Raw genomic sequence first — 24,616 nt, 5'->3', positions numbered from 1 at the left:
GTCAAAGTTGCCAAAGTTTTTTTGGTCTAAGTTTGCAGAGTCGGTTGACTCCCTACAAAGGGCAAGGGTCCCAGGAAGGGTAGCAGGCTTTTCTGTTCATCCTGGGACTGCTTTAGGCAGTAAACAAACTGAAAGACATTGAAATATTTGTTTTGATGCACCTGGAATTCAGTTGATTTGAACTAAAGGTATAGTTTGAGTTTAAGCATGCACGGTTCGTTAAAATATTTTGTTGAAAATCTTTATATACTGCATATTGAATCTTAATTTCAATGTTTATCATGCTGGTAATATTTAAGTGATGGACAGCAACCTGCAAGAAAGGAGGTGGTATGTTGTAATAAACTGCAAGAAAGGAGGATGTATGGTGGCCAGATAGAAAATGGCAAGGGTCAGTTCAGGGAGGTTCCAGGTGTGTGTGTGTGTGTCCCCGTGTTTCCCTAATCGTCTTAATGCAGCACCTAGAGAGCGTGTAGTTCCCTCCAGTTTTCCTAGAAACTTAAAAACGTTAAAAGCAGGACACTTTCACAATGGCCTCAGTGTGTTTCCTCCACCGTGGTGGAAGCACTGCTTAGGAACTAGGGTGACACTGTGTTCTCCCCAGGTGCTGGGGTACCGCGACAGGTGGAGGGTGTTTCACAGCCACCTCTTTCTTCTGGCTCAGTAAGGGTATTGGCCGGCTGGAGGTCTGCAGGGGCCAGTCTGGGTGTCCTATGGTCATTGGCGGTTTTGGGATTCTGGCTGTTCCAAGTCCCAAGTGGCAGATGACATCATTTTTGGGTAGGAGGGACTTCTGGCACGGCGTAGGCCCTCTTTGCTGCTGGAACACAGGGAGAGGGGTGTGTCCTCCTTTTGCTGGATTCCTTCTCTTTCGGTCCGCGCAGTGGCAGATTAAACTGGAGGTTTTAGGCTTAAGCCTCAGTATTCCGCTGCGCACTCTGCAAGATGTAACCAGCGGAACTGGTGGCGGCAGCAGCAGGAGCAAGCGCCTCAGCAGATGTGGGTGACCTGTTAAAACCTATTTATACTACTGTAGAAGTCCCAGGAGGAAAAAGTGCAGTTATCCCTAAATGATCATATGTACTAGGGACTGCATCAATAATCGGATTCTTCCAGTACATAAGGACCTCTCTGAGGTGGTAAAAAAGGGAATCAGAATAGGGGGCTGTTTTGTTCCTAATCTCTTAGGAGAAATTCCCTTTTGTTGAGGATGAGGCTTTTGTGTGGGAAGAAAAAGCCAAGGCTGAATGCAACATTTTTTCAGGTATCTATTCAGAGGCCTACAGATCTGGCGCTTGAGGTTATAGGCATCCTTAAAGATGCCATGGATGGAAGGGCCACTTCTACCATAACATTCCCCCCCCCCCCAATCTTAATCCAGCTATGTTCTTATGTTCTCCAACAGTTGTGGCCAGATATCTTGAATATTGGCTTGATCAGCTGAAGGAGCATATTGAGGCAGGTACCCCTCGAAGACATTTGGAGATTTCCCTACTCTCTTTGAAGGCTTTTGGATATATGGCGGATGCCTCGGCTGAGTCTCTTTGAATTGACCAGGGCTGAAGACCTGGCCGACATTCTGATGGAACAGCCTTATGATTTAGGCTCCATGCACACTGGGTAAAGTTAGCTGTGTAAAGTCACGTCAGCTTTTTTTTTTTTTTTTTTTGTATTGCATTAGCATTTAGCAGCGTTTTCCGTGTTTTGAGTTTTTAACATTATTTTTTTTTTACCAAAAAAAAAATTGTATATGGACATTTATATTGTTTCAGTATACTATAGTATAGTGTTATTACACTCTTTTTACATTCATTGGTATATCTTTTGGGCTGCACTATTTTTGAGACCTCAGTAGTGCCATACTTGAACAGTCTGCTGTTATTTGCCATTACCATAGATCAGCTGAGGGTGTATCTGCTGAAAGCACAGGAGCATCTGGAGAGTCAGAGGTGGCTTCTTAACTTGGAAAAAATCTAACTTTATTCCAGTCCAAGTAGTGTCATTTTGGGGTTACACCATAGAATTTAACTTTATTTAAATATTTTCCTGCCAGAAGAAAAGACAGAAAAGATTCAGCTGGCCCTGGGCCAAATTAGCACCAACTTTTCTGCTTCAGTTCAGGTGGCCATGTCAGTCTTGAGCCTGCTAACAGCCTCCATTTATGCGGAGTGGGCCCGTCTTCGCACTTGGCTGCTTCACCAATCCATCCTTCAGAAATTGAATCCACCAGTAATCTTTTAAAAAGACAATCAAACTTTCTGCTCATGTTGAAAGAGCACTATAGTGGTGTGATGGAATTGGGCCAACCTGTCAAGGGTCTGTCTTGGTCCTTCCCGCTGGCCCAAGAGACTAACTACTTATGCAAGTGCTTGGGATGGGGTGCCCATCTCAAAGCCCAGGCAGCTTAGGATTCATGGTTAAAATGTTCCACTCAAAACAAAAGGGGAAATTCCGCTTTACGCCCTTGTCCCCTGCTTCCTTTTAAGGATTTCCACCTCTAGAGAGCAGGGGTGGGGCGGGTGTTTACCAGATTTTTGACATGAACCCACTCCCAATTTCGCTGCGACCGCCTAGGTGATCAGAAGTAGTTGTCCTCCCCCTGCAAGGCAACCTGTTTGCAAATCAGAAAAATGCATTGGTTGATATTTACTTTTCCCTTTTGCAGAAAAGATCTGGTTCAGAGGCCACTGTTTCATCCGAAAGGGAGTCTCCTCAGGTTAGCAGACTGACTTCTGAGAGAGAGAAATGTTAAGGATAAGTACTTGTCTAGTAATTTTTTTTATTTTTTTTTTCCCTACCCCTTTGTCCAATAGGAAAATGGTCATTAATTTCAAGACATGGAAATGCTATATTTCCTGGTGCACAGCAAATAATTATGTTCCTAAGGATATAGTTTTCTGTTCTGGATTTTCTTCTTGACAGAGTGGAGAAAGGCTTGGCAAGTAATGCTCTTAAAACCCAGATAGCAGCTTTATAAGTTTTTCTTGAAAGGACTTCAGGATCTCAGGATCCTCCAGTCAAAAGAATTTTTTTAAATGTTCTGGCCAGGTCTAGGCCTAAGTGGGATTTCTCTGTTGTTTTGCAAGGGCTTACAAAGAAGTCATTTTGAGGCCTTGGAAGTGACTTATTTTAAAATTTTTGACATTGAAAACAATTCTTTTGTTGGCTGTCACTTCAGCTCATATAATTGGCGAGCTCCTGGCCTTGTCGATTTATGAACCTTTTTTAGTGTTCTTCCCAAATTGAATCGTTCTCAGCACAGAGCCAGGCTTCTTCCTAAAGATTTCTTCCTCTTTTCATCAGACAAGGAAATTATTTTACCTAACTTTTGTCCTTCAACTTCTTGTCCAGAAGAGGTTTTCCGCACACTGGATGTCAGAGTATGTTTGATATATGAGGTTTTTTTTTTTTTTTTTTGTTTTCGCCTTGGGAAGATGGCTTTGACTGGATATTGGGGAAACCTATGCCACATCTGGGATTGTGAATTCCTTAGATATTGTATTCCATTCTGCCCATTCACTGTCTATTTCCTGGGCAGAAATGGTGCATCGCCAGAGCAAACCTGCTATTCGGCTACTGGGTCAAGTTATTCTACATTTATCCAGCACTATAGGGTGGATTTTTAGTCGGCCACAGAGCAGTTATTTGGCAGGAAGGTCCTACAGGCTTTTGTCCCACCCTAGGGTACTTGCTTATCTTCTCCAGGTGCTGTCCTGAAAGACAATTGGGGAAAACCATGGTTATACTTGTAACAGTATTTCTAGGAGTCTTTCAGGACAGAAGAGATTGCCCTCTTTTGTAATGTGGTCCTGCTTTTAAAGTTTGAAGTTGCAATATTTCCTGGAAAACTGTTCTTTCCAGGTGTTGTCCTAAAATATTTCTAGAAATATATTGTTATGGGTAAGTCTGAGGTGTTTTTTGTTGTATGTTTAATTCCGCGCCTTAGCATGGTATGTTCTAAAGATTGTGTGCAGACCAGAAATGGTGATTTTACATTGGTGTGTGAGATGCAGCATAGTGATTGGTGTGTTTTTGATGCTAAACTGTAGGGAATGACCAATTCAACTTAATTTGAGCTAGGAAAGGTAAACAATGAAAAGGAAGCTAGTTGCAGTTAAGCTGGCCATAGACTGATCGATTCCTGCTGAATAGCCCAAATTTCGATCCATGAATGGGCAGACTGGTTGTACTGAAGTTGTTCCCTTTCTCTCCCCTCCCCTCCCCCTCTCTCCTCTCTCTCCCCTCCCCTCCCCCTCTCTCCTCTCTCTCCCCTCTCTCCTCTCTCTCCCCTCTCTCTCCCCCCTCCCCTCTCTCTCCCCCCTCCCCTCTCTCTCCCCCCTCCCCTCTCTCTCCCCCCTCCCCTCTCTCTCCCCCCTCCCCTCTCTCTCCCCCTCTCTCCTCTCTCTCCCCCTCTCTCCTCTCTCTCCCCCTCTCTCCTCTCTCTCCCCCTCTCTCCTCTCTCTCCCCCTCTCTCCTCTCTCTCCCCCTCTCTCCTCTCTCTCCCCCTCTCTCCTCTCTCCCCTCCCCCCTCTCTCTCCTCCCCTCCTCTCTCTCTCTCTCTCTCTCCCCTCCCCTCCTCTCGCTCTCTCGCTCTCTCTCTCTCCCCTCCCCTCCTCTCCCCTCCCCTCCTCTCCTCTCCCCTCCCCTCCTCCCTCCCTCTCTCTCTCTCTCTCTCTCTCTCCTCCCCTCCTCTCCCTCTCTCTCTCTCCTCCCCTCCTCTCTCTCGCTCTCGCGCTCTCTCTCTCTCTCTCTCTCTCTCTCTCTCTCTCTCTCTCTCTCTCTCCTCCCCTCCTCTCCTCCTTTTTTTTTCTTTTTCGCACATAATGGGTGGGATCATCCCTCTATAAGAGTCTAGCAGAGCTAGTTGTGGAAGATTTTAACTACATTACAACACTGAGGAATCCATGTAATTTATGCGGTCAAGTGTCTTTTTTTTTTTCTTTTTTTTTTTTTTTTTCCCCCCTCATTAAAAGGCCATTTAATATAAAATATTTCACTTATTTGCCAAACCTTTTAGCATTTCTGTTTTTCATTATGTAATTACATGTATAAGTCAAGTTTAAATCGTCCTTGGATGCATCATAACATTTGTGATGTAAGATCTTCATGTATCTTTGACAGTTAACATTGCACCACCAGTTTCTTATATTATTTTTATATATATATATATATATTTATTGCTTACAGTGTTTACATCTTTACCCCAAATTTAAATGCAATCTATTGCCCGTTTGCACATCACCGGTATGCTTAAATTTGATCACCTCACATGAAGTTATTGCTTTGACCCATTTGACATAACAAAACATCACAGTCTCAGTGTTAAAATCGTATCGTCTGTCATTTGCCAGTAACCCTCATTTTCTCTTTTTAAAGGGAGTACGCCACTGCCATAGGCCATCGATTGCAGGATCATGGCCTAGTGGTGGAGATGATTTACTTGACAGCAGAAACTGGTCTTACACGCGCCCTCCAGGAGGTTAAAAATGATGGCTCCCCGTTTTGCATACTAGTTGAACAATCAAATGTAGCACTCTCCTCTTGCACTGCAATCATTCTTCACGAGTCTATCAAAAGTAAGTGTAGAGGTACACAATCTCCCTTCCCAGACCCAAACACTACAGAAACATGTACACTGTTAACTTTATAGCAAACACAAAATGTTAATGCAAATACAAAAAAAAGACATAAATACTTCAGGTGGACATTCAACTTGGGGATAAACTGCACTTGCCATAGGCTAATTGCAAACAGAGCCACCCCTGCTAAATTGTACCCACTCGACTGAATAGGTAATGTAGCTGACAAAAAGTGCTCTTGTAATTCCACTATCAAATGATAAGAATAGAGTCTTTTATGCAGCATAAATGTGATTTATATCCTTATTAAGAAGTTGCTTGCTAACAGCAAACCTAAATAGGTTCTTACAAATATGTGCTTGTGCCGATTTTAAGAATATAGAAGTCTGAGGGATAGCATCTTCCACCTGAATCCTCTCACCCACAGAGTTTGCCTGTTGACTATTTTTGGACCTATACACCAGTAGTTCTGAACAAACAATATGCTGTAAAGCTGGCAATCTACCAACCAGCCAAACCTTCCTGTATCTGGAAGTGGCCACTTATAAATTCTATTGGAATTATCAACAATAATAGCGATTCAACCTAGAACATAAAATATAACCATATTAAACCATTATAGCTTTTTTTTTTTTTTTTTTAATATATTTATGGATACCATTTAACTTTGCCGATATTAACTGTTGCCTATCTTTTCTTTCCATGTGTTTTGAGAGCTGTCATCATGCACTTAAGTCAGAGTAAACATTGCATTGTTTACATTCCGCATGTCTACAAGTTGCACTGTAACTGAAGAACAGCAATGAAAACAAGGAAGACAGCTGCTCTGCATGCCTGTAGTTTGATGGTTTCCCTGCCAAGAGCTTTAAATTCTAATTTATATGCACATTATTATATGCTTTTGCATATAATTCTAGACAGCCAATTGTGCTAAGCAAAATGCATACATGGATCCCTGATGCCTTCCTTATGCTCTAGTTAGGGTTTCTAAACCCATGACCCAGCATTCACTATATCCGGTCTTTCACAGTACACAGAACATGGAAATGCAATTATTTTAGTATAAACTGCTAAATACCTTTACTCATCAGCAGTATATAGCAGTCTTGTGACTTCTATCAGTGTCCAGCTGAGCACTGGTTGAAGTTTGTAGGACTAGTGTTCATTCTCCTCTGACCCTTTAGGTTCCACAGTGAGTATAACAAGCATGCTTTACTAAATATACAGACTGATTTACTGTTGTGGATTTAGTAACGTTTTAAGTGTAGGGAGGACACTTGCACAAACCAGTACAAACATTTTGGGTGGTACCTGGGTTGTGCAATTTATGGTCTATAGTGACATGCATTGCGCACAGGGGCGGACTGACCATTTGGAAACTCGGGCACTGCCCAAGGGCCCGGGGTCAGTAGGGGGCCCCATGAGATGCCCCTGGTACCTTTTTCGTAGGCTTTTTTGTGTTTGGGGATCATGGGGCCCCATGATCCCCTATTGCCCGGAGGCCCCATGAGTTGTCAGTCCGCCCCTGATTGAGCACTAGAAATAATCATTTATGGTGCCTTTATAGTGAATGAAACAAATATGTGGTGCAGATGTTTCTTGTTATTTCTTGTCTGTAGTAGCAGTGCAATGTCAGGCAATGCAGTGATAACTGAGCAGTTTGCGATGAAAGCTCTTCAAACAGGTAACACAGGAATATTCAGACGTTTTATTCTTCATTTTGGTTGGTATCCCTGCATGTATTAAAAAGGTTTTGTGAAACTATAAAATAAAGATGGCACATTTTACTCTTACACTTTTAGGAGTATGCTATTAAACCTTGCCCTCATTTGAGGTCCCTGTTCTTTTTGAATCTGGCAGCTGGAAAGAGGTTAGCTTATTGGAGAGTTTGGTTTACTCTGTATTCTGAGAGGCTAAACAGGAGTTGAGTGTTTGATAACTAAAGCATGAGATGGCAGCTATATCAGGCAGTGGCCATGTTTGTTAGCAGTTATCTGGCTGCCATCAGTGTTCCACTGGAAACCTTAAAGCAAGCCTGTCCTGATTGCTAGTGTTCTCAAAGATAAGTGGCACCTGCAGAATCTGCCTGCAACTTTCATCTACACCCCCCCCCCCTCCCCCTTCCCCACCGCTTTTGCATAAACTAGGTTGCTTTTCTGGGCCACCCTTGGAAGTTTTATGGAGCGATTTGTGGTGTGAAGTTGTATTGCTTTGAGGGTGATCTGCATGTGTGACTACCCTCTGTAGACCAAGGAAAGGCTAACTGAATCTGAATAAAAGCACACAATGTTAATTTAAACCTAACATTTTCAAAAAACAAAGATTTTCATTACATAAAGAACCAGTTATAGCGCTTACCAGCCCTAACCACTTCTACTACAGTACAAATGCTGTTTAAAAAAACAGCTAATGTGCTGAATGCTGCTTGTTTCTGCAACTTAAATACTTTTGTTAAACCTAATTTCTGCAAAAATTGATGTAACTTGAGTACAAATAAAGTTCAGTTTCAATATATACTGCATATTAACTGTTACCATTACTACATCATACAGCTAGATTTTCACTTAAAATGTTTAACACTTCCCCCTAGATATCCTAAGTTGGCATTTGCTGTATGTGGTCAGCTATGCATTGCTGTGCATATACCTTCTTAGGACTAATGCTTTCAAGCGTCTGCACCATTCCTGGAGCCATTTGATTGGGCCTGCTTTTTCCATGGTTAAGCATATTGTTCTCCAATATTTAGATGCATCTCTTCTCTGTAGGATTAGAGTGGTCTTCAGTCATTAAACTTTTGGCATTGTCACCTTCTTCCACTAGGGCCCACATTTCTTCCTTTTTTATTTTGAAACTTCACATTTAAAAAAAATAAACTTTATTATGGTTAAAATATTTAAATGTAAAAAAAGTTTATCTCTGTGTAGTTATTTTACAAATCAGTTTAATATTGTCACTAGAATACTGCAACAAACCATTTTTGCTGAATATAGTTAAAATGCACACAACCAATCACAAATGCCATAACAAGGTCCTTCTCAATCTTTTGGAACACCGTTAATCAATGTTGCTTGGGTTTTGACCTGTCTTACAGAAACTATAAGTTGGTTATTAGCGATTTATGAAACAAATCCTATAAATACTACCATAGTAAACTTTCTTAGGTGTGGCATTCCAGCATCTATTGGTCTCCTTTTTTTAATTAGCTCAGCATCAAAACGGATAAAACTTGAGCAGAATTACCTTTTATATATTACACCATCCATGTTTTTAAATCGGGAGGGTTCACTAATTATCCATGTTAATGATAAAAGAGAACAGACCTGGAAAATTTTATAGGTTTGCCCTTAACAATAAAGAGAACAAGTCGCTAATGGGTGTTTTTGTAGTAATCCAAATCTTTACCCTTGATTTGTTCTGGCAGTGTGGACTTTTTTTTTTTTTCTTCACTTTTCCCAGGCAGTGCAGAAGTATGTAGCTATAAAACAGCTGTATCTCTATTCTGAGTTTAGTGCTGAAAAAGTCATATATGAAAAGCTGCTGTCTAGTTTACATGAAATAAAATTACAGGAATTAACTATTTTACCCTTCTCCAGCAGCCCAGATGGACTGTTAAGTCTTCTGCACAATTCAAAGGCTGAAAACAGAACAGTCCTCAGATCAGGCAGAAACCGGATCAGCCACTGTGGGGCATGCAGTTTTACGTTTTGCTGTTGCAGGCAGAGAAAACAAGAACAAAAATACAACCTATGGTTATGTCACTCTAGTACAATAGCTAGAGATTAAGATTTTGACATCACAAATACCCATTTCAGACTGGCTTTCTTAAATTGATGTAATCTAAAGTAGCCATCAAAATGAATGCTTTTATTTTATTTTCCAACATGGGAAAATGTAGTTGTTTAGGAAGTGGTTTTTTTTTGCTTTTGCCCTTTGGAATTCTAGTTGCTTGACAAAACAAGTCGAAGGCCAACCTACTGTAGTGGTGCCATTGATGTTTGTCTAGGTCATTTGTGTACTCCATGGTTAAGACTCTTGGGAGGGGAGGAGGGGGTCAGCTGGAGCCCTACGAATCAATCCAAGTGGTTAAAATTTTATCTTAATTTGGGGTTGTTTCTACTGAAAACAAAGGTTAGCTTATACATTGGCCAAGCCTTGTAAATAGCAGCACACCAGGAAGTCGCTGTGGGAGGGTTAGGTGACGTCTGATTGTAAAAGAATTTCTTCAGGCATAGAAAGTAACATAAAAGATTAACAGTTTATTTTAACGTCCCCAAGGCACCATTATCAAAAATAGCTTACAAGAGCACTTCAGGGTCCATTTCTGAAGGTTAGATCATTCATGTTATTAATGTCGGTCACCACTGTGGACCACAAGGGACGAATACAGGGGGGCAAGTCCATACCATAGGCTGGAAGGAGTCTACAGCTCACTGACCATATTCACAGGGGGCTGGCTGATTGATATGTTGGCAAATCTCTGGAGTGAATAGTAAGCTGTATGCAAAAACTTGAGTTGTGAAAACGTGTCCTTGGTCGAGGCCATATTCATGACATAGTTGCATGTACAGTCGCCCCAGTAACCTTCCTTAAGGTCTGGAAAATCATCCCTCCATTTCTGATTTGTACACGTTAGCTTATAGCATGTGCAAGGGAGGGTCTAAGGTAAATGCCGAGGCTTCCCCATCACGCAGCCTCTCAATAGGGTCTGATTCTCTAGTAAGGAGCTGCATGTGAATTGCATGACGAAGCTGCAAAGATCTAAAGAACATCCAATTGGGGATGTTGTACTTAGTCTTGGGGGGCAGAAAAATTCATTAATTTCCTATCCAATAAGGGTCATTATCTCTCGAGTTGCCCAGACATGATGGTCTGTGGTATGCTTCTCAAGTGAGGGGGATAGTAGTTTTAGTCAAACATATGACAGCAAGGTGAAATTGAGGCCCTCTAAAAACTTAGTTGGTAGGGGCTGCATATGAACCCACTTTAGCTTCCTTTAGAGATTGGGCTTTAAGTACTTAACATTATTTTAATAAAAGAATAAACAACTAATTAAACACGTGTTTAAGATTTTGGTGGAAGAAGTTTATTTTAGGTAGTTTTTGCACTTCAACCCATAGGGCATTTTTTTGTGCTGGTGCAAGTCTCAAATAATGGCCTGTATAGATTCCCCCCCCAACAAGCTGAAAAATTAATTTGACCATTCTTTTTCCTTATTTATATGATCAGTGGCCATTTTTTTAATTGAACACTCAGAGCACCCAAACTACAATGCAGAATGCTAACAATATACAGCATATTGTAGCTCCCTAACTTCAGCACATACAGTAGGTATGATTAGATTTGGACATTAAGGTACAGGCAGTCCCTGAGTTATGAACAACCTTGTACTTACAAACAGAGGAAGAAACAGGAAGTGAGATGATAACTACCTCTAGGAAGGGAAATTCACTCCTGAATGAGTTCTCATGGGAGAAAGGGGTCTCCCACTGAAGGTTTATCACCAGTCCTTGTTTCCACAACAACCCAACATTTTCAAAATCTAGTTGTCAAAGGGAACAGGAGCACAGACAGAAAAACAAACAAACATTACAGGGGTGTTAACCCTTCCTTCCCTATGCTATTCAAAAAACTTATATGTAAATTCAACTTGAGAACAAACCTACATACCCTATCTTGTTTGTAACCCGGGGACCGCCTGTACTGGAAAGTGTGCAAAAGAAATATCTTAACTTTCGCAGGCAATTAGAATCCTTGTTTTAATTTAAACAATATACTATAGAAACCCTTTTTGCTTTGGGTAACACATTTTGTAAAGCACACTTTCTTACACGATCATCTTCAGGTCCACCATGTTTGAATGTTCGTAGATTTTTTTCAGTCCTCCATCCCCTGGGATTTAAAGCTTGGATAAGGTGTTCTTGCTTGGGTTTTATCAGTATTGAAGTTCTGCTTCATAAGTGCTTAAATATGTTAAGTAAATCCTTGACATGTTGCTGGGCTGCCAGATTGCACTAACTTTTTACACAAACAATTTATCTTCATTTCAATCCCTTCAAAAAACCATTAAAAGAATAGTGCTGTCCGAAGTTCGATAACTCTTGTAAGCACAAACTTGGCTCGTCTTTAAAAGTTTGTAAATAACACACTTCTGCTAAAACACTTGATATTGCGTCCACACTTCACATGATTTTATATGATTTTAAAAGATGTGCGCTAAAAACTGACAAAGCAAGTTATGTCTCTCCTCTGTAGTACATCGTAATATGCCCATGGAGGATGCCCTGGCTCTGGTAGTTAAGGCATTCGGGAAAATTTTTGGCGAGCGTGAACAACAAGAGCGTAATGAAATTTCACACAAAGCGGCTGATCTGGCAGACGACTACCTGGAGAGGGAACTCTATGAATCTTACACTGTCCCTCTGGACATTAGGCACCTTCTCTTCCTCTTAAGTGATGGCAAATATTTATATGCCGAAGAGCTGAAATCAGTCAGTGACTACCTGAAGACAAGGATAACTGAGCTGGAAGGTATACTTAACATTTCCCATTTTGTCCCCAGTGCGTACACACACGATCAGAACCCCCTTACCCTTAACATCTTCCACTGTTACTACTTGTTCAGTTACTGTGTTCTACACAAGTATTATATTAGAATCGTTGGTAAAGGTAAACTAGACGTGTTTCTTCAAACTGTCTCTCTATTCTTTACAGCACTTCCTAAAACGTTTTTTCCCACTTTAAGTTGAGGGTAAACACATGAAATTCTTTTCAATATTTTATTGTCTAAATACAAGGTTAACATATACATAACAAGACACAAATAATATTCATATTTGTTTTCCTTTAGCTATTGGGTCAGTGTTGCTGCTGGCTTATGCTCCTGAGTGCCCCACGTTTAAATGACTACTGTATACATTTTTAGGGTTATTTCAAATGTTATATGCACCCAAATCTACATTAGTGTTTTTTTCATTCAAACTGCATTTCATATTTTACATCAAAGACTGATTTTAAAAAGGATCCATTCCGTTTTAAATATTAAAAAGAAATGTAAAAATTTAAATAAACAGATGAAAAATCTTTAAACTCCATTTTGATGCAGTTGCACTTCACTTTGGGATTACTTTATTGAATATCAGTTATTCATAATTTTATTTCCTCAAATGGTTTGCAACGTCGACTGTTTTTTGCATTTTTTTGCACTTCCAGTTTGTAAACTCATTCTGATTATAATATACACTGAAACATTAAATACTAATATTCATTCATATAACTGTTTTACCTTTTGTATACAGTGCAAACCCCAACACAATTAGAAGGTTTTTATTTTGTTATAGTATTAGAAAATAAAATCTACAGGGCATTTAAAGTGAAACTCCGGCTCTGTTTATAAAACAAGCTATGTATAATATTTGCAAATATTTTTTCAAGGATTTTTGAAAACGGTTTGCAAAATCTATTCCAGAGCTAGCATTTCTGTTTTCTCCTTGTCCTGGTATGTATTTTGTGAGAATTTAAGGTTTGACAAGAGAGCAGTGTTCATGACGTCAGCCGTCTATTAAAGGGAACAGACTTCTTTTGTGGAATGGCTAGTGTAGGATTTGTAGGTCAACTATAGTTGCCATCTGGGAAGTCTGATTATTATAGATTGCCCAGAATTTGTTGTTGAGCTAGAAGCTTTCAGGCCAAAGCCCTGCCACTCTCAGCCCTCTGACCATACACTGGGCAATTCTATTGGTAATCTTGGAATTTTCCATCAAATTTTTAATGTGTTTCTAAAGTTGATTTTGTTTTTGAATAGAATCTTGAGTGGTTAGTACCCTTGTCAGGGTTTATTGCTTTCTTTGTGCCTGCTTGGGAGATTCACTTGTCACCAGGTGACCATTGCCTGTGTGAGAGAGTGAGGTGGAAAATCACAGTTGACACTAGTGTAGTTTTTTTAGTAAAAATTGGGAAACAGGTGTAACTGTTGGTAAAATACTGCTGTATTTTAAAACCTGTTGCCAGTTGTCCTCCCTAAAAATATGTTCTTGATTGAGAAGCCCCTGATACCTCAAGTAGTACTGTGGACAGGCCTAGGTTATCAGTATCTGAAGAGATGTGAGGTATTGCAACAAACTGATGGAGAGTAAAATGTTAGACCAGACGCGATTTCTCCTGCGCTCTAGGACCCAGGTGGGTGGCAAGTGGATGGAACCAGAACTGGAAAAAGCGACCACCAGTGCATATAAGGTTGTGCAGCTCCAAACAAGGCTGGGGTAGCCCGACCAATACTGCAAAGTGAAACAAAAACGAGAAGCGCACCAACCTTGCGCATTACCTCAGTAACCAAAATGTGTTAATTAGAAAATGGTACTCACAAACAGCGAATAAAATCAGGCATGTAAGTCCTCAGAGGGACTTCAAAGATAAGGTGCCAGCGCGAATCCCATCATGGGGGTAGACACTCAGTACAGCTGACGCGTTTCGAAGGCCATGCCTTCTTCAGAGCTCAGATGAAGGCATGGCCTTCAAAACGCATTAGCTGTACTGAGTGTCTACCCCCATGATGGGATTTGCGCTGGCTCCTTATCTTTGAAGTCCCTCTGAGGACTTACATGCCTGATTTTATTCGCTGTATGTAAGTACCATTTTCTAATTAATACATTTTGGTTACTGAGGTAATGCGCAAAGTTGGTGCGCTTCTCGTTTTTGTTTCACTTTGCAGGTGAGTAAAATGTTACATCCTCCTACTTTTTTTTTTTTTTCCCCCTATTTTGAGAAATCAGTGTATAGCTATAGAAGACAAAGTAAATAGGGATTTTGATAGCGTTGCCTTGGAATATAAATTATGAAAATATTTGAACTTTCATTGAATCCGGAGTTGCACTTTAAATTTTAAAAAAAATCTATTTTAAATGAATAATATTTCGATGCAACTGAACAACCTATCTTGAGTTCTTTATAACTCTTCATGCCAGATAAGTGTGTTGCTTATTGAGTAGCTATAATAATGTTTCCAGTTGCAATTATATGGGATGTTTTTTTCTTTTCTCTCCTTGCCTAACTTTTTTTTTCCAACTTTTAGGCTTTGAAGAAGCGGACACTACTGAACAGGCTAACCCTGCATTTGATAGTCATAACAACAATAAAACACATCTCTTGGAGAAGCCTCCTCCACTTCTTCCCACTCCTGCCAGGAATTCCTTTGGAGGGCTAGCTAAGCCTTCCTTGCTAGGTGACAGACCATCAACTGGTATCAGTCTTCTTTCCAATCAAGGTAAATAGGCCATTCTCTGTTTGTTTTTTACTTTTTCACACTTTAGAATTGTGGTGTTGTGTTCATTCCAGTGCTAGGTTGAGGTGCATGTCTTCTGTCATGACAAATTGAGAGTGTGTGGGAGTGATTGGCACTTTAGTCAGTTTTATTCCTAACACACAACTGGATCATGGCAACTTTTCACTAACAATGTAATTTAACATTATTGGGACATTTTGGTTGCTTGTTTGAATGCTGGTTGAAAGTTGTTGAAATTGCCTTTAAATTGTCACGTGTAGCCAAATTAAAGTCTTTTGTAAACATTCACCTTGTAGAACATTCCATTCAGTTTAAAATATAGAAAAGGGGGAAAAAGGTGTATCTAATATATTTTTAATATCTATACACAGATGTTTTGCTTTTCATTTCTAAGTAATTACATACCCACTGTTCTCAGCTGCATACAAGCTTGGGAAGGAGAAACAGCAGCATACTGATCTTCCCAGTGAAAGGCTGTGCAGGGGGTGTTGTGTCAGCAGAAGTCTGAATATTGGAGGAGAGCACACAGAGTTCCCAGCACAGCTAGAGAATTGACCACTCTGTGCTCTCCTGCCTAGGGTAGTCAATTTTTAATAGGAAAGCAGTGGGCTGGCAGGAACACAGGGATTTCACACAAAGAAAGCAATACAAAGAGAACCGGATACTTTTTTGTACAACTACATGGGACGGCATCACATTTTAGGAATACGAAATGTTGAGTTTATTCTATAAAGCTGAAATCCAAGCAAATGTATAAATTTAATTACAAAGCAGTTTTGTCTGCAGAGGTTTTGCAACTATATCCCTTAAAGCAGGACTATACTTACAAAAGGAAGTTACGCTGATTGTCCCCTTAATCCCTCGCCTAAGCTATCTAGGGGAAAGTTGCCCGCAACCTTCTGGGTTCTCTCCACAGGTCCCCAGAGGTTACAGGACCAGTCAGAAAGTGCAGTGCGGATCACGCATGTGCAGTGGGAGCCAGCTGTGAAGCCGCAGAGAGTCACATCCGTCTTCCCACAGTCAACATGGTGGCTCTGGGGAACTGAAGACTTGCAAAGAACTATCCCAGGTGAAGACAGCACTTTATCCCTGGGCTGTTAAGATTCTCTTTATTATTAAAAGTCAACAGCTACAGTATTTGTAGCTGCTGATGTTTTAATTTTCATTTTTTTTTTTCTCTCTAAACTGAAGTTCCTCCTTAGGTCCTCCAGTTTGCACAGCTCTGCAAGACAGTATGGCTGAGTAGATGACACAACTATTCAAGTTACTATTAAGAGGGCTATTGCTGACTTATCCCTTCCCCTAGCCAGCCATTAGAACGCTGCTGAGCAGCAGCAGGCTGGTGAGGTGATTTCTATGACCTTTCCACCTGTCAGAGTGTGTTAAGCATATTTGTATGCAGCTCACCTGTGTGTGGCCTCTCCCTTTACCAGTCTGAGTGCTCTTACAGTGAATGAAATAAGTATTTGATCCCCTGCTGATTTTGAATGTTTGCCCACTCACAAAGAAATGATCAGACTAAAAATCGAATGGTAGGTGTATTGTAACACTGAGAGGCAGAATAGCAACAAAAAATTCAAAAGAAATGCATGTCTTAACAAATTATGCAGTGATTTGCATGTTCATGAGGGAAATAAGTATTTGATCCCCTTACAAAACATGATTTAGTACTTTGTGGCAAATCCCTTGTTGGCAATCACAGAGGTCAGACATTTCCTGTAGTTGGCCACCAGGTTTGCACACATCTCAGGAGGGATTTTGGCCCACTCCTCTTGGCAGATCCTCTCCAAGTCTTTGGTGGCTGAGGTTTGGCAACTCGAACTTTCAGCTCCCTCCACAGATTTTCAATCAGATTAAGGTCTGGAGACTGGCTAGGCCACTCCAGGACCTTAAAGTGCTTCTTCTTGATTCGTTGCCTTGGCCGTGTGTTTTGTGTCATTGTCATGCTGGAACACCCATCCACGACCCATTTTCAATGCCCTGTCTGAGGGAAGAAGGTTCTCGCCCAAGATTTGACCGTACATTGCCCCGTCTATTGTCCCTTTTTGATGCGGTGCAGTTGTCCTGTCCCCTTAGCAGAAAAACACCCCCAAATCAAAATGTTTCCACCACCATGTTTGACAGTTGGGATGGTGTTCTTGGGGTCATAGGCAGCATTCCTCCTCCTCCAAACACGGTGAGTTGCGTTGATGCCAAAGAGCTCGATTTTGATCTCATCTGACCACAACACTTTCAACCAGTCCTCTTCTGCATCATTCAGATGTTCAGTGGCAAACTTCAGTCAGGCCTGGACATGTGCCTTCTTAAGCAGGGGGGCCTTGCGGGCACTGCAAGATTTCAGTCCTTGTCTGCGTAGTGTTACCAATTGTTTTCTTGGTGACTGTGGTCCCAGCTGCCTGGAGATCATTGACAAGATCCTCACGTGTAGTTCTGGAATGATTTCTCACTGTTCTGATCATTGACACTCCACGAGGTGAGATCTTGCTTGGTGCACCAGAGACTGACAGTTTTGTGTTTCTTCAATTTGTGAATGATTGCACCAACTGTTGTCACCTTCTCACCAAGCTGCTTGGTGATAGTTTGCTAGCCTAGTCTAGCCTTGTGTAGGTGTACAATCTTGTCCCTGACTTCCTTGGACAGCTCTTTCGTCTTTTCCATGGTGGAGAGTTTGGAATCTGATTGTTTGATTGCTCCTGTAGACAGGTGTCTTTTTATACAGGTAAAACTATTAGATTAGCAGCACTCCCTATAAGAGACTGCTTCTAATCTCAGCTTGTTACCTGTATGAAAAACACCTGGTAGCCAGAATTCCTGCTGAATGATTGGGGATCAAATACATATTTCCCTCATGAACGTGCAAATCAGTGCATAATTTGTTAGACATGCATTTCTTTTGAATTTTTTGTTGCTATTCTGTCTGTGTTACAATACACCTACCACTCGATTTTTAGACTGATCATTTCTTTGTGAGTGGGCAAACATTCAAAACCAGCAGGGGATCAAATATTTATTTCCTTCACTGTGTGTAGGTGATTAAATCTAATATACAGCTTACAATAAATAAGAATTCCGGTACTATCATTAGGTGCGTTTGAAAAATAAATTTAATGATTTATTATTTTGTTTTGTTTTTCCTCTTAAGTTCATTGGTGGACACCACGTCTGTTTATTCTTGACCATTGGGTTTATAACATCACCTACAGGAGTAGAACACTAGGAAAAAAAAGAACACAGCAACGCCTATGGGCAGTCCTAGCTATGCTCACATCTTCCACAGTGCCAGTTACAGTGGATATAAAAAATCTACACACCCCTGTTAAAAGGTCAGGTGATGTAAAAAAATCAGACAAAGATAAATAATTTCAGAAGTTTTTCCACCTTTTAATGTAACCTATAAACTGTACAACTCATTTGAACAACAAACTGAAATCTTTTAGGTGGAGGGAAGTAAAATTAAAAAGGTAAAATAATGTGGTTGCATACGTGTGCACACCCTTAAATATTACTTTGTTGAAGCACCTTTTGATTTTATTACAGCACTCAGTCTTTTTGGGTATTAGTCTATCAGCATGGCGCATCCTGACTTGGCAATATTTGCCCACTTTTCCTTGCAAAAACGCTCCAAATCTGTCAGATTGCGAGGGCATCTCCTGTGAACAGCCCTCTTCAGGTCACCCCACAGATTGTCCATTGGATTTAGGTCTGGGCTCTGGCTGGGCCATTCCAAAACTTTTTAATCGTCTTCTGGTGAAGCCATTCCTTTGTTGATTTGGATGTATGCTTTGGGTCATTGTGATGCTGAAAGATGAAGTTCCTCTTCATGTTCAGCTTTCTAGCAGAAGCCTGAAGGTTTTGTGCCAGTATTGACTGGTATTTGGAACTGTTCATAATTCCCTCTACCTTGACTAAGGCCCCAGTTCCAGCTGAAGAAAATCAGCCCCAAAGCATGATGCTGCCACCACCATGCGTCACTGTAGGTGTGGTGTTCTTTTTGTGAGGTGGTGTTTTTGCGCCAAACATATCTTTTGGAATTATGGCCAAAACGTTCAACCTTGGTTTCATCAGACCATAACACATTTTCCAACATGCTTTTGGGAGACTTCAGATGTGTTTTTGCAAAATTTAGCCGGGCTTGGATGTTTTTCTTCATAAGAAAGGCTTCCATCTTCCAACTCTACCCCATAGCCCAGACATATGAAGAATACAGGAGATTGTTATCACATGTACCACACAGCCAGTACTTGCCAGATATTCTTGCAGCTCCTTTAATGTTGCTGTAGACCTCTTGGCAGCCTCCCAGACCAGTTTTCTTCTAGTTTTTTTTCATCAATTTTGGAGGGATGTCCAATTCTTGGTCATGTCACTGTTGCTCATATTTTCCTCACTTGATGATGACTGTCTTCACTGTGTTCCATGGTATATCTAATGCCTTGGAAATTCTTTTGTACCCTTTTGCTGACCGATACCTTTTAACAATGAGATCTCTCTGATGCTTTGGAAGCTCTCTGTGGACCATGGCTTTTTCTGTAGGATGCAACAAAGAAAATGTCAGGAAAGACCTACTAGAAGAGCTGAACTTTATATGAGGTTGATCAGAGGCACTTTAAATGATGGCATGTGTGTACTGACTCCTATTTAACATGATTTTGAATGTGATTGCTTAATTCTGAACACAGCTACATCTCCAGTTATGAGAGCGTGTACACACTTATGCAACCACATTATTTTAGTTTGTTTACTCCCCCACCCCTCCCTAAAATATTTCAGTTTGTTTTTCAATTGAGTTGTACAGTTTATAGGTTACTTTTTAAAGGTGGAAAAAAATTCTGAAATATTTTTTTTCTCATTTTTTACATCACAGAATCCTAACATTTTAACAGGAGTGTGTAGACGTTTCATATCCACTTCTAGATGTCCACATATATAGCCATGTATTGTCACACAGTAACCATGCAGTCCATTTAGCAAATTAGCCCAGACTGTGTTGGGGACAGTCCTGCAATGCCAGCAAGCTGTCAAGCTTATAGGACTCTCACCCATCCCATCATTCCTGTGTATGTGAGCGGAATAGATTATGGCAAAGACCATGAACCACTATAGCTGGCAAACTGTCAAAACAGGTAGAATGTCTTACTGCTTGTAAATGGGGTTGCTGTGATGGACTCCTGGACTTGTCGGCTAATCATGTTTGTGTGCAATCCAGCTGCAGTGTCCAGTGTCCAAGACTCCTGGAGGTGTGCCCCAAATTTCTATATTTGTCATCTAGTCCTCTTGTCGGGACTTCTTTAGGACCTAGCTGGCCTGTTTGCTGCAGCTTCCCTTCAGAGGACTGGATTTCTTTTTTGTGATTATGGGTGGGCAATGAAAAAGGCCTGGTGGTCTCCTCTGCATTTCTCAGTGGATTTGACAGAAGGTGTCTGTGTGTCAAGTGTGCAAGGTGACCACCTGGTCATCTGTGCATACCTTTATAAAATTTTTACAGTGTTGATTTTTTTTTTTTTTCCATCTTTTGGATGCCTGTTTTGTCTTCAAGGTTTTGCAGGTGTTTTCAGGTTCCTTGTTTTCCCTGTAGGGTTTGAGGGTGTTTCTTCAGGTGATTGCCTGTTGGCTCCTTTTTTTGTTTGCCTACTCCTTCATTAAAATCGCTTTCCCTGAGTTCATTGATAGACACCGCACCTACCCCTCTTTTGGTCTTTTTATTCTTGTACTGCTTTGTGACTTAACTGGCTTGCCTGTAGCAGAGAAGGGGGCTTATACCAGCTAGGAATGCCCATAGGTGGTGCTGTTCTTTTTCTGCCTAGTGTCCTACTACTGTAGATTGCTCTATAAACACTGTGGTTAAGAATGAACAGAAGCTGTGTCTGTCAATGAACTCGGAGAAAGGGTGTTAACATATGATTTTTCTTAATGTGTGTTTACGTGTGCTAACTACTACAATGTAGGGAGACATAAGTGAACTTTTCCCGTAAATTCATGTAACTGCCATCAGACAGTGGGTATCATAAAGTATCAAAAAATTAATTAGGTTCCATGTTCCTCCTTACTGTCTGCATGAAGTCTAGTCATAAGGAGTTTTCTCTACAACCTCGCATTCTTTAGTTTCTCTTTGGCAAGCAAAGATTTTTTAAAACACTAGGCTGGGGTGTATGTCCTTGATGGGCTTTGCCATATTCTTAAAGTGGTTTTCAACCCAAAAGCAAACATTTTTATTTTAGCTTACCATTTCTTACACGAGATGGCTGCATTATGTTCTTTTTAGGCTTGCTGTTTTCTATTTTCATTTGGTGATCAAGCAAGTAAGTCTGTTTTGAAAAAGAACAAGCTCTCTAACAGACTGTTGGTTCCATAGTTGAGACAAACCATTTAGCATGAGCAGGAGTGCTTACAATGGTCAGGTTTTGTTTATATGAAACCTGTATACCAAAATCAAAAAACGGTTTGCTGTAACTGTTTATAAAGTATTAGCTGGAGTTTGGCTTACATTTGTTTACTGTATTTAAATTTGCTAGTACGTCTGACACTCCCTTCCCCCCCAGACTGACAATGCTGCTTTTCAAAGGTGCCCCCTCTGTGCTCATTCATTTGGAGTGGGGCACTCTAATACAGGAGAAATGTTACTGGCCAGATCACCAGGTGAGGGGGGAAAAGTCTAAGAACACTGATGCAGCCACCACATCAAATGATTGGTGAACTGCAATATACTACATTGTTGGTTTTGGGTTTAATATGGCTTTAACAGTCTGGGAATGATTTAGGACTTATCTGCAGTTATAACCAGTGGTAGGACTGGATTAATTTCTAATTAACATGTTTTGTTTTTAGGTTTTAAGAAAGTTGAACTCAAAGATGATGCAGCTAATGCCATTTATAAAGCTCTACCCAGCGTTTCATCAGATGCCCTGGCAAAGCCTCCACCACTACTTCCTACTCCTGTCCGGACCCCATTAATGGCTGTAGGGAAACCATCTCTTCTATCTGACCGATCTTCAGCTGGACTTCTTCCTACACCAGGTGACATTTCATCATTTTAGTATTGAATGTATCTAAAGCTCTTTTGGTCCTTGATGTGCTAAACATTTCTTTTTAATTTTGTTTAATTCCTATGTCCAGTGTGATAAACTAATCCACTGCCATGCTTTGTATGGTATGTGTGAAGAAGATTGTAACACATCCCTATTTACCTGTCCTGGGTCAGTAAAACAATGAGCTGTGCTCAACGTTGAATAATGCAGGAAACAAGCTTTATTGCTACACCAGGGATGAAAAACATCCCTTTTGATGGCATGGACCGTGACCGGTCATCTTTTTTGAGAGATCTATGGTCTATTAGACTCCATATCTCTCCTTTTTGGCCTCCAAAGCATTTGATTAGATGTTTTCACAAGACTGTAACAACTTCTGTACAACAAACTGAAACTGGAAGTGACAAAGTCTTCCTCTCTTCCGGTTTCTGATGTCACACAGTGGGAGGAGAACCTCAGAACACAAAAAACAAAATTATTATAATGCCTTTTGGAAATATGGACGATAAAATTTTTTTACATAACAAATGACTCTTGAGTTCAAAAACATAACTGAAGGTTGATGAAGCTGCACTGATTACGTTTCCCTCTTACGTTCATTCACCCTCCTCACACTTGGATATCATTCTTTAAAGTGGTTGTAAAACCTTGAAGTGACACTAAAGCTTTGTTTTTTTTTGTTTTTTTTTTGTTTTTCCCTAAAATAACAAATATGTCATTTTTACCTGCTCTGTGCAGTGGTTTTGCAGCACCGATCCTCTTTTTTTTTTTTTTTTTTTTTCTTTTTTTTCTGGGTCCTTACTGGCTATTCTGGCTCCTCCCCCTCAAGCTGTGCCCCAAGGGAAATCCACTCGCCCTGGGGGCACTGCTCTGTGCTTGTCCCCAAGCTGCTGCCCTATGTGTCCATAAGACGCATAGAGCTGCGGCTCGACCCTGCCACCCCACTCTCTCCTCACTGGCTGTGATTGACAGAAGTGGGAGCTAATAGCCAATAAGGTGGAAGAGTCCCCATACAGCAGAGGCTGGATCGGAGGTGGGGCTCAGGTAAGGATTGGAGGACGCTGCTGCACACAGGTTTTTTGCCCTCCTGCCTTTTTTTTTTAAACCAGTGGGGCTCAGGTGCACTCACATTAAATAGTGTCCTGCTGGGACACTACAGTAAAAACGCCTGTGATATATTGATATTGGTGTACTCAGAGAGATCCCAAGATGGTGGCTCGTAAACTTCCGGTATTGCGGCTTGACATCATCGGCCCACCCTATGCGTTATGTCACACCACGTGACTTCCTCCAGGCGTTTTTACCGTAGTGTTCCAACAGGACACTTTTTAATGTGAGTGCACTCTTTGCTTTTTAAATATTCAAGTATCTACATGCTATACTACGTTTAGCGTTTTGTTTGCATATGCGGCGGATATGGGGGATAAGGAGCAGGTGGAGCCATTGGGAGTAAAATGAGGAGGAGAGTGGATCTTGAAAGAGCCTTATACCTACCTGGGTTAAAAGGGAAAAGCTCTGTATGACCTGTGTATGGGTTACACAAGGAGGTGAGAGTACATATGTATGACATTGGTGGAGGAGCACAAATTATTTTATTATACAGTATTTATATAGCGCCAACAGTTTGCTCAGCGCTGTACATTATAATGGGAGACAATACACAAGACAGTACAGTAACAATACAGTACAATACACGAGGGGTTCGAGGGCCCTGCTCCTTGGAGCTTACAATCTAGGAGGGAGGGGATAGTGGTATAGGAGGAAATGGCTGTGGGGGATGGAGTGGTAGGAAGAGTGGAGGAGATCAGCAATTAGGTGAGGGTGGGGTAGGCTTCCCTGAAGAGATGGGTTTTCAGGGTGCGCCTAAAGGTGAAATGGTGGGTGACAGTCTGATGGATTGGGGTAGTGAGCTCCAGAGGATGGGGGAAGCCTGGATGAGTCTGTCCGCAGAATTCAGGATAGACTGAAGCGGGGATAGCCTGTGATGAGGTAAGCCGGTGAGGAGGGAGTTACAGTAGTCAAGTTGTGATATATAAAGGGAGTGAATGAGTTGTTTAGTAGTTTCTTGGGTTAGGAACGTGCTCTACTCATTTCACATTCATGAAGCTGAGGAACACAGCCCAGTCATGTGACCTGTCAATGTATAGAGCACTATCTTATTTAGCAGACAGAACCGTGCCAGGATTGGTGCATCAGCACCATTTCCTCCCGTCACACACCAATGGCTGTACAATTAGTACAGCCGCTGATGACGAGCCCTGAACCTGTTACCTTACCTAGTATGGGCAAATGACAACTTTGCGATCCTCCCAAATTATCTACAAACAAGAGGTAGGGCTCACTTACACTACCTCCACTGAACTGTGCTGAATCACAGACAGACATGTAGCAGAATACATTTTGCCCTAAATTTATAAAGAAATTAGATTTTTTTTTTTAATCAGATGTTTCACTTCAAAATTGTCAGTCTATTTTTTGCTTATAGTACAAAAAATAAAAACTGCAGAGGTGATCAAATTTCCCCGAAAGGAAGCTCTATTTGTGGGGGAAAAACTTGCATAAATTTCATTTTATTTACAGCGCTGCACGACTGCATAATTGTCAGTTAAAGTAATGCAGCGCCATGTCACATAAAATGGCCTGGTCAGGAAGGGGTTAAAGTGATGAGATGGCAACCCTAGTTCTCAGGTGTCATGAACAGACATAACTCTACTGGGTTTTGCCACCTCATCCCTTTT

General features: G+C 41.0%; 1 protein-coding gene across 3 annotated transcripts in view; it reads left to right on the top strand.

Moving 5' to 3' along the window:
• LOC149452351 (uncharacterized) overlaps positions 1-24,616 on the top strand; it is a 73,025-nt gene that overhangs the window by 36,770 nt on the left and 11,639 nt on the right. The window contains exons 7-11 of one of the 3 annotated variants that reach the window (XM_089689473.1): positions 2,666-2,716; positions 5,377-5,576; positions 11,832-12,107; positions 14,647-14,838; positions 21,679-21,867. In XM_089689473.1, coding sequence (XP_089545599.1) covers positions 2,666-2,716; positions 5,377-5,576; positions 11,832-12,107; positions 14,647-14,838; positions 21,679-21,867 — 908 coding nt within the window. The remainder of the gene's footprint in view (positions 1-2,665; positions 2,717-5,376; positions 5,577-11,831; positions 12,108-14,646; positions 14,839-21,678; positions 21,868-24,616) is intronic. The other 2 variants (XM_089689474.1, XM_089689475.1) reach the window with 2 other exon arrangements.

The sequence above is a fragment of the Staurois parvus genome, unplaced genomic scaffold (genome assembly GCF_062004578.1).
Source record: "Staurois parvus isolate SC_StPar_1 unplaced genomic scaffold, SC_StPar_1.0 ptg000476l, whole genome shotgun sequence".
Lineage (NCBI taxonomy): Eukaryota > Metazoa > Chordata > Amphibia > Anura > Ranidae > Staurois > Staurois parvus.
This window is presented reverse-complemented; position numbering and strand designations above follow the sequence as displayed.